We start from the raw sequence: 10713 nt of genomic DNA on the forward strand, positions 1-10713 counted from the left end.
ACAGTAAAAACGCAGATCAATCTGCTGTCGGCTTATGTTCTAACATGGTATGCACACAGTACTGTTGGTTCAGTTTAACTGCAGTGACAGTGAGCTCCCAATTATTCTTCTGTCTGGGTGAATATTGTGTTTGTTTTAATGCAAACGTATGTGCCAAGTCCTTTGGATCAGTGTCTCATCTGTCTTTGTGTCCCTCACCTGTGTCTCTAGGATACAGACACCCGTCGCCCACCACAGTAGCAAGGACAGTGAGGATCCTCCACACACTGTTGGCTCTCATCAGCAAGCATCTGAAATGTGACAAGTTTGAGGTCAACACCCAGAGTGTGGCCTATCTGGCTGGTATGAAACATTTTACATGCATTTATATTAAAATCTCTGATTTTCTAAAGTCTGGTCATATTTAATTGGAAATCTGTGTCCTTGGTTGGTTTGGTTCTGCCTTGCTGTGTTTGATGACCATTGCTTCTTGTTATTTCGTGCAGCACTGTTGACTGTATCAGAGGAAGTCCGAAGTCGCTGCAGCCTCAAACACAGGAAGTCACTATTGATTTCTGACCTCTCCATGGACCCGGTACCCATGGATACCTATTCTAGTCACATCATTGATCCCAGCTGCAGGTGAGTCGATTGACAGAGAACTCAAGACGTACCTTGTCTGATCCAACTACAACAAAACAGGAGACTAGTAGACATTCAGCCCGATGAGCATGTTAATGAGCGTTTTGTTTTCATGGTCTGTATCCTACGTATTTCACTTTCCTAGTAAGAATTCTAGTGTGTCATAGTTTGGTTTGTATTGTCCAGATTGTAGTTTTTACATGAGTTATCAAATTGTCTTCTCCTACCTGACCTTTGGTCTGTTCACTTCAGAACTCTGCGAGAGACTCAGCCGTGGACATCACCTCAGGTTTCAGAGCGCTACCTTTCAGCCCATCACTACCCCACAGTGGGCCAGATCAGCCCACGAACTCGCAAGTCCATGAGCCTGGACATGGGTCAGCCCTCACAGGCCAACACCAAGAAGCTCTTGGGTATGATTTATCCCTCTCCGATGTACGATACAGATTTTCCAGGTTCACACTGGATGCAAAAGGGCCACAAAGCACCATCATTTTGGTTAAAGTGCTGCCCGCGTTCCTCTTGCAAACCAGCTGGGCTGTTCACGCAGCAGGCGGCGCGGAAGTCCACGGCCGGCTTGTGATTGCAATAGTTTAAATCTGGAAATATAATACACTGATAATGTACCACGAACAATATAAATGATATATGTGATTGTGTTATTCCTCGTATTTGTCAGTTGTGTCAAAACCAGGTTGCAACCTCCGGTTCTGAAAAGTGAAGCCGTGGCTGAAGTGCCTTAAACTTGCATTCTCTCTATTGGCCATCAGATGTGACTCCTCTGAAGTCTGATTACATGGAATTTTCTGAGAAAATTACCCTACTTCTCCCTTGATTTATTATCTCAGTAAACATTGAAGACATGAGTTTATGGTCTCAATCTCTAGTTTCAAGTCTTTTACAGTACAACATGATGTTCATTTAGTAAATTATCGTCCATTTAGAGTCAAATAGCAGGGGATGCTTTAGGGCGGGGCTACCTTGTGATGACATGTCACTACTATGGCCTCGCTACCATCACTACCAATGCAATTAGCTGCTAAGATGACTTAGCTGTAAATTTGACCTTGAATTCGCTCCTCCACAGTCCAAATATGGTCACACTCCGTTAGTTGCAAACATTCCAAGATGGCGAGCGCCAAAATCCAAGATATCGACGTTCAAAATGCCAACCTGACGTCCACAAACCAACGGGTGACGTCATGATGAATACGTCCACTCCTTATATACAGTCTGTGGTGTAAGCATAGTGACGAGCAGACACAGAGACAGATTAGTTAAGCTACCGTGCAACGTTTGACATATCACAGCGCTTCTGCGTTTAGACTGTCTAAATATAATCCTTATGTTAAAACTCCAGATTGTGAGGGTATCTGGTGTGTTTGCTTGTTGTTCAGGCACCAGGAAGAGCTTCGATCACCTCATATCAGACTCCAAAGCACCAAAGAGACCAGAGATGGAGTCGGGTATGACCACCCCTCCCAAGATGAGGCGCGTAGCAGAAAATGACTACGAGATAGGTGCGAGTGCAATCCTGACACTTCCTTTTTTTACGTGTGATTTCACAGTTTGTCTGAGGACATATTCAATGTTAAACCTTCCATATTATAATTACAGAGACACAAAGAATCGGAAACTCTCACCTTCGCAAGGTGTCTGTCTCGGAGTCCAACGTCCTGCTGGATGAAGAGGTGCTAACCGACCCAAAGATCCAGGCTCTGCTGCTCACTGTGCTGGTGAGGAAACGCCACACGGTGTCTGAGGAACTTGATGGCTAGTAATCAAATGTTTGTTCCCTAGTCACCGTTTCTTTACTGTCGCTCTGATTTTCTAGGCTACCCAGGTCAAATACACCACTGACGACTTTGACCAGAGAATTCTGTACGAGTACTTGGCTGAAGCTAGCGTTGTCTTCCCAAAGGTTTTTCCTGTCGTGTAAGTAGCCAACATATCACCTTTTCTCTTGCTTAAGTTGTTTTTTGGGTTCTTTTTGGAAGTCATCCCAAGTATTAACTGGCCCGACCCGGTATGTGACTAGGAACTGGTCCAACAGTCTAATCGGGTACCTAACAGGATCTATGCGGACTCTCCTGTCAGCTCTGTTCACGTGGGCTACTCGTTATTTGGTGGAGCGTCATGTTGGTGCCACTATTGGTGTTTTCTTCCAAGTCTATTCTGGTCAACGTCAGTTTGGATCATTTTCCTCGGGTGTGGTCTGTAGTGTTGGATCAGTCTGGGATGATTAAACACAGCCTTTTATACAGAAATGAACACTTAATGCTGCCCAGCCCAGTTTCTCACCTCGGGATCAAACGCCATTGTATTTGTTCTTCTTGGCACATATTTCCAAATAGCTGTTATTTGGATAAACGGATCACTCTCTTGGCACAAGGAACACATGATTCCTTTGGCTCCGTCCCATTGGCCAAAAGTTCTCTGGCTGGCTCTGATTTGGACAGGAAGCGGTGAGATAAACAAGCTTGTATGAGAAACGTTCAACGTTGGTTTACGATCCACAATTCAATATAGAGAAGATGATACTGGTGAAAGAACAACTTCCCAACATGTCCCAGTATGAATATGAGGAAGAAGTACTGGGAGAAGCTGAAAATCATTCATTCATGGAGACTGTTGAGTCGTATCAGTACAAGCCTGAAATTCACAATCCTTACTTTGGTCCCGCCCTCTGAGCTGTCAATCACAACAGAGCAGAGATAGCCAAGTGAACGCCTGGAAAAATAGTTCCCTACAATAACTGAATTTCTAACTGGAATTTGAGCTAGGAGGAGGATTTTAACAACGAGGTGAGTCTTAACTAACCCTGACAAACATGTCCAGGTTCATTCTGAAACGGACAAAACGTAAACAAACTAACTATCTCAAAAATAAAGCAACTTTGGTAAACATGGTAGAGGTTTATGTAAACTAGTAGGCCGAAGTTGTTGATGGACAATGACTTGTAGTAACACTGGCACGGTCCATCCATTTTCACTTCTATCTGAAGTCTAATTATGGCTAGCTCCATCTGATCGTGTGTTGTGTGTTGTGCTCCTCAGCCATAACCTGCTGGACTCCAAGATCAACACTGTGCTGTCCATGTGCCAGGACACCAACCTCCTGAATCCTGTCCACGGCATTGTCCAGAGTGTGGTGTACCACGAGGAGTCGCCCCCCCAGTACCAGCCCTCCTACTTACAAAGTAATACATGCCGACATGTTCACATTCTGTACAGGCTAATCATGTTAAAAATGCTTTATATTTGAGTGAGACTGGAAGTGGGGGGAAGAAGGGTGTCATGCAATAAAGGTCCCAAGGCCGTACTTGAACCTGGGGCTTTCCACCAATGTGGCATGTGCTGTAACCGCTCTACATTTGGGACACAACCTGTTGCCTAAAATAGGAAGTTATGTAAAACTCTAACTGTAAGTAATCATGCTCTCCTCCTCTCCTCCTCCTCTCCTCCTCCTCTCTCCCTCCCTTTCATTTCACAGGCTTTGGCTTTAATGGACTTTGGAGGTTTGCTGGACCCTTCTCTAAGGTATGATTGATTCTTCCCTCCTGTCATTTGCCAACCAGCCTGCCACTTAGTGGAGTGATATACTGGAGACAGTTTTCAGGAAATACTGAATGTTGTAGCTGCACATAAATTTAGAATACACAACAGGCAGTGTAGAGGGTTATCACAGGATGTATATTTAGAGCAGTAAAGCACAGTGAACTCGATAACAAAGCGTGTGCATGATTTCATATCATTTCATTGCAAATGAAGTTGATTGCAGACTTTTCTCACCCTTTCATGAAATCAGTTATTTTAATGCAGAATGGAAGAACACTGTTGTCCTAAGTAATGATTATTTCAGTTACTGGATAAACGCTACAGTTAAGTTGTAGTATTTATTACAGTATTTATTAAATGGAGTTTTACTTATGAGCTTAAAATGTCTTGAGGTCAAATGCCAAGTGAATGTTCACCTAGTTTAATGGCGTGAGTTTGACCGCAGGCCAATTTGTATGTAGTCAAACTTGATGCGGTACAAGGTGTGTATGTATGTTTAGTTGTGACCTCACTGGCTTTCTAATGAATCATCCATGATGTGACGCTCGCAGCAAACGCAGATCCCCGACTACGCCGAGCTGATCGTGAAGTTTCTGGAGGCGCTGATCGACAACTACCTGCCGATGGCTGACGAGGAGCGAGGGGAGGAGCAGCTGAGGACGCCCACCTCCCCCTACCCCCCCACCAGCCAGAGCCAGCTCAGCATCACTGCCAACCTCAACCTGTCCAACTCCATGACCTCATTGGCCACCTCACAGCACTCACCAGGTCCGACTCTCCGCATGAACTAAATCTGCACCACACTCACTGTCCCCGTCGACCCTTTTGACCTCGAGCAAATCGAAATGTGCAGCTGATTCTCGTCACACGACAGGACTAGAAATATGTTCACAGCGTTGTGACGTTCACATTCTTGTCTTTAATAGTGTGATGTTGTGTTGCTTTGAGCCGCAGCAGAGATGAACACTAAACTTAAGGCTTTGCCTGGTTGATGAACTGCAAACGCAGGAAGGAAACAAGTCATCTACTTATGCTGCAGCGCCCCCTGTTGTTTTCTACATTACACATCAGATTCAGGAGACAAATGTGATACTTTCAATTGGTGATGTCTTGACATCAGTAGACAATCACATTATTTAAAGGGGGAGTGAGAGTTTCTAGCTAACGAAGCTTAAATCAAATGTTTAACGTGATGAAAACATTTTTTATTTATTTATCAATATAAAGTGATACCAGTATGTTTTAGTGTCATTTTAAGAGTTTTGGCATATTTCGATGGTTATCGGTATATTATTTTGTCAGGATAATCATGACATGACATTTTCATATCGTCCCATGTGACCTACTCAAAATAAAACCACATTCCACCAGTAGGGAACCACAGATTTAGGTGGTCAGAGGAAATATTTAAATTTTGATTCTGTCCCAAAAATATGAAATGGATAGCAGATGTTGTCCTCGATGCTAGACATACAGCATTTTTTGGATGCATTTAAACCCGTGTGTGTTGTCCGTCCTCTCTGGTCCTCCAGGTGTAGATAAGGAGAACGTCCAGCTGTCCCCCAGCTCTGCTCTGTCCAGCGGGTGTCGCACTCGCCACGGTTCAGCCAGTCAGGTCCAGAAGCAGCGCAGCGCCGGCAGCTTCAAGAGACCAAGCATCAAGAAGATAGTCTGATCAGCCAGAGAACACCTCCCCCTCCCCCGCCTCTCCCCAAGCCTGCCAGACCTCATGCTGCACTCCACTTTCTACTCTCCTCATTTCCTCCTCCTAATCCATGGATGTTGGAGAACGAGTGGTTTTCTGTTTTGCATTTAGGAGGAATATTAGCAACGGCGAACTTGAATTTTGTGCTGCTTGAGATTCAGTTTGAGACGGTGCGCTGTGAAGGAGGAGCTTCTGTGGATGTTTCAGCTCTTCCTCACGTCTGGTCGGCACCAGTTTGAGTCTCCTGCAGCAACAGAGGTCACACGTGTGAAACTATTGGAGAAAATATCCCCCTGAGCTCAATGGGAATACAGTCCAAACACCACGGTCTGGTTCGGACATGGACTCTGACAGTTTACATAGGGAGGAACTAGAAAGTGAAATTCTGTCTTTCCGCTGATGTTTGATCCGTAACTCGTCCCTTGGCCTTCCTTATGACTAAACACTCCTGTGTCAGTGAAATGGACCAAATGACAGCAGCAGTGGGGGGGTGGATCTGTGAGACAGGACCTGCACTCTGGACCTGGTCGGACGTCCCGGCTCACCTCTCCCAGTCCTGTACATATTTTACATAGACAGATTATGTATAACTAGTCCTTAGTGCTAATTTAGACGTTGACGTTTTCTCCATGGTGTGCCTTTGTCAGGGTTTTTCAATGTGTACAATTTGTAAAGTAAAAGTCAAACTTTGCTGGGGACAAAGAACAGGTATTAATTATGGAGGCAAGCCGTCCATATCACCACAAGTTCACACGAGCAGCGTCACGACGGGCCTCTAATGATCGTCAAATATACCCTGTTGCCTGAAAGTATGTATCCTGTACAGCTAGATAGTGCTACACAAATCTTCTTTTCACACTCTTTCCAAAAAAAAAAAAATCTTCTTTTCAAACGCGTTCAATGTATCAACAGGAAGATTGCAAAACACTAGGGGAAATGTAACCATGTAAATAGCTCCAAGCTTCTTTTTGTTTTGTGCGTTTTGCTTTTATTTAGCTGTTTAATGTCTGTTGTTTTTAGTCCAAAGTTATCAGCAGCATAGCGTTTTAATTTGTTTACACAGTGACAAGGAAAATTGTGTAATAGGCAATAATCCTCAACTGTCAAACTACTTTGTCAGCCGCCCATTTTACAGCAAAGAGGGAGGAAGCATCAGTATGTCAGCTCTGAGTTGCCCGTTACCATGGAGATCCAACAACCATTCGAATAGAGAAGAGACAGTAAAGAGTCGCACACTCGCCTCCATTTGTTTCATTGAGCAAACAGCTGGACCCTCAACCATCAGAGGTTTGGCCTTTAAAGGAAAAATCCACCCTAAAAGAGGCTTTCACACAGCGTTCGTTAGTTCATATCCACAAACGTTCTCTTTAACACACATCGTTCTTCACAAATGAATTATTACTACACAGCTGAAGCCCATCTGCCCCCTCCCTGTACAGCGCTGCTGGTTACACACCAGTAGAAACCAGCTTGAGATGTCTGTAAAAGCCCTCAAAAAACTAGTTTTATAAACTCCTTTCCCGTCACAAATAAATGTTCACACTAAAAATCAACAACACTAAAAATACTAGTCTTTGATGTTGTCTGAGCACATGTCAGGAGATATATCACTAAAGATCTGACCAAACATTTGGTGTCAACGTTCACTACATTTACTGTATTTAGCAGTTCAGCCATACTCGGCTCTATTGTTGCTGTCTTGTGCTATTTGCTACACAACATAGTCTCTGGCTGCAGGGTTTCTATCATTTTCACAATAGCCATGTTTGGATTCACACATCTTTAAGTACCGCGCATTAGAAAAGCTGACTTGAAAATTCACCAAAACTTCCTCAGTTGTGGAAGAAAAAGTTTTCATACTACTTTTGAGGTATTTCTTTTGCCTGAAAAGCAGTTCTGGAAACTCTATTCTGACATAGTAAACATATGGAGCTCCCATCTTGCACCATCATACAGGACACACAGGTGGTGGATTTTTCCTTTTCAGAGCTTTAGTGTTAATAATCAGGTTACAAATGCCTGAATGCCACAAATCCCATCAGCTCTACGTCACTGCTGACTGTTCCTAAAGCATTCTGTAGAGTTTCAGATATCTAAGTGGGTTTGCAACCTTCAAGGCAACTGTTGGTCTCCATTCATCTCACAATGTTGGAACTTGCTTAATCCATCACAGTGACCATCATGTCTCCTGTCAGTGTTTCCTTATGGTTGCTCGTGGTCATACAGTGCACACAAAACAATCGGTACAAAGTCCCATCACGTGCGTCACTGACACCAGCGGCCAATCAAAGCTCTTCACAGAGAAACGCTGACCAGTTGATTTTTACACTGTAAAATATTTCTCATTGCATGTATTCAGTCAGTTCAAACATCGCTGTTGGTCTTACAAATCCAGCTTCATCTGCCACAATAACTTCCCTTTCACAATAAAAGCGTGAATGGGAGCCGACGGCTGCCTGAAAGGTGGAAAGACACACTGACGGATCTGAAACACAGTGTTGGTGGTCGCATGATCGGTGGTGAATGGGTTTAACTATAAGGACGCTCAGGTCTGAGCCTGTAAAACCACATGGTTTGGACTGTTTGGTTGAGAGGATGTAGGACCGGACTGTTCTGACCGCTCGCAGCTCAGCACGCTCGGTCAGAATGCTCCTGTCCTGCCTTAACATCTATGCATGGCAAGAGTTTGTTTCTGTCTCAGGAGCGTCTCCACACATCGCCGTCGTTTCTCACCACGCTACGTGTTCATGTCACCTTATTAGAGAATCACTTCACCACTGTTTTTTCTTTCTTGTATGGTCGTTATCTGAGGGGATGTTATTTTCTTCATCATCATGAGTTAATTCCACGGAAAGGGACATTTTCATTCGAGGCCTCCTTTGAAACAGTATTCGGTAATTCAACCTTAAAGGGAAGATAAAGAGTAATGGTTTAGAGCTGAATTCATCGTCTCAGTTTCAGCTGTGAAGGTTTAGCAGATGAACGGGTTCTTGAAGCCCAGCATCACTGACATGTTGTTGCTGACAGATTGGCTCCTACGAAGGGAATTTGGACAAACAATATAGTGTCGTCTGAACACATCTGAAGACAAACGTGTCATAAAGTGAATCAGTGAATCATACAGACGCTTTCCAACAGTCTCGCCTCGGAAGTGCTCACACTCACAGCTGGAGACGCGAAAGAGAGAAGGTCAGGCCCCGCCCACTTTCACACCTCAGTGACCTGGTCAGTGTTTCCAGACGCTGTTAAAGTGTACTGAGGCCTTCATCCACTCACGTTTTTATGGAAAAATAATAATAATGTGTCATCAAATCCCAGTTGATGTCAGGTTTTCCAAATTATGATTTTAACTTTGATCTCAAATGTATCATTTAATAAATATTGGCCCCCCTTCCCCTGTAAATAGCCCTGACCCTAATCCATATTCGAGCATGGGGTTTCATCACCTTTAACTTGTTAAAGACACTTTTTCTGACACAGGATGTTTGGAGCGGTGATGTATCCGCCAACATCTGTGCTTCAGACATTTAGGATGTAAAATCAGGAGTTTTAAAGGTACATATTTATTCAGATTTCAGTGTCAGACTCCAGAGAAATGTGTCATCGTATAACTCGATCCATCGTTCTGCTCACCAGTTTTCACTGTCCAACTGTTAAAGCTACTCTCCCTGACTTCCTTCTAAAATGAACCCACAAATGAAGAATCGGAGACTGTACCTTTAACGAGACACAACCAGGAAAAATCCAAGGCTACGTTGATTTGAGCACCGCGTTAGCACATTGCCATCGTTCCAGGTTTTAGTTTGACTTGTGTGTGAATGGAAATATTAAGGATTATGGATCCATAACCTCTTAAACAAGTGGTTGACTTGCACTAATTTAAAAACGGTCATGGGTTTGTAAAGATGAAAAACCTCAAAATATGGCATGTTTTATTTGATGTTATGCAAAATCTAATGTCTGTAGAGTAATAGTCTGAGTTTTGTTTTATTGCAGTATGTGTGATAATTGTAAATACTTTGTGTACAATTTGAGATGGTATATTTACTACACTGTACATACATGTGATATTGTATCATTTTTGTTTTTGTAAAGCAGTTAGTTCCTGTATAATAATATACAAATTGAACTATTCCAGTGTTAGTAATAAAATGTTTTGCTCTCCACAATGTTTGAACCTGCGTGATAATAACCCAAACCAGCGTTCATGTTACAACTCAAGCTTAAACCTCAAATTATCTGGACTTTTCTTTTTACAGGGGAAATATTTTCAAAGGTGCACTCAAGTAATGTAAGCTGTTCTATCAGAGGTGGTGAGATCCTGTTTATCAGCTGTCAATACTACAGCCATGTTGGCCCCATATTAGCCCTATTGGTTTGTAGACTTCAGTTTTGAAGCCTCCAGTTCAGAATTTTGGCCGTCGCCATCTTGGATTTTTGCAACCAGACCATATTTGGACTACCCATGACTCTGGTGGTATCAGTGAATCAAGTGGGCCCAGTGGTTGGTCTCTCCTGGTGCTGCTGTATGTGGCCTTGAGATGGTCATTGATGGCATCTCTGGAGCAGAACAAGCAGCCAGTCCTCTTTTGATCAAGGAACTGCTTGGTCATGAAGGGGTTGGCATCTCTCTCCCTTGCCCTCTCCCTCCATCTTCTCCTGTGGCTCTCTGCCCTCTGTAGTGTCTCCTTCCTGAGGATGACCCCAAGATCTCCTAGGCCGGCCTTCTCAACCTCCCCTTCCTTCTGGTACTGAAGCGTGACTTCAGGTCTTCCCTGAGCTGCTGGATTCAATCTGACCATCCCTCTTAATTTAAACGCCTCTGCCTTC

At 43.6% G+C, this 10713-nt stretch overlaps 1 protein-coding gene across 5 annotated transcripts in view; it reads left to right on the plus strand.

Annotated features, from left to right (window-relative positions):
• The window catches only part of LOC311019999 (neurofibromin), a 65798-nt gene extending 59820 nt beyond the window's left edge, over positions 1 to 5978 (plus strand). For 2 of the 5 annotated variants that reach the window (XM_084019707.1, XM_084019709.1), the window contains 10 exons: positions 211 to 342; positions 486 to 621; positions 874 to 1034; positions 2019 to 2141; positions 2239 to 2357; positions 2456 to 2556; positions 3678 to 3820; positions 4114 to 4160; positions 4730 to 4946; positions 5711 to 5978. In XM_084019707.1, coding sequence (XP_083875833.1) covers positions 211 to 342; positions 486 to 621; positions 874 to 1034; positions 2019 to 2141; positions 2239 to 2357; positions 2456 to 2556; positions 3678 to 3820; positions 4114 to 4160; positions 4730 to 4946; positions 5711 to 5853 — 1322 coding nt within the window. In that variant the 3' untranslated portion in view covers positions 5854 to 5978. Of the gene's footprint in view, positions 1 to 210; positions 343 to 485; positions 622 to 873; positions 1035 to 2018; positions 2142 to 2238; positions 2358 to 2455; positions 2557 to 3677; positions 3821 to 4113; positions 4161 to 4729; positions 4960 to 5710 lie in introns of those variants that run through there. The other 3 variants (XM_084019706.1, XM_084019708.1, XM_084019710.1) reach the window with 2 other exon arrangements.
• The last annotated feature ends 4735 nt before the right edge of the window (positions 5979 to 10713 follow it).

Source organism: Eutrigla gurnardus (assembly GCF_963514095.1).
Source record: "Eutrigla gurnardus genome assembly, chromosome: 10".
NCBI lineage: Eukaryota > Metazoa > Chordata > Actinopteri > Perciformes > Triglidae > Eutrigla > Eutrigla gurnardus.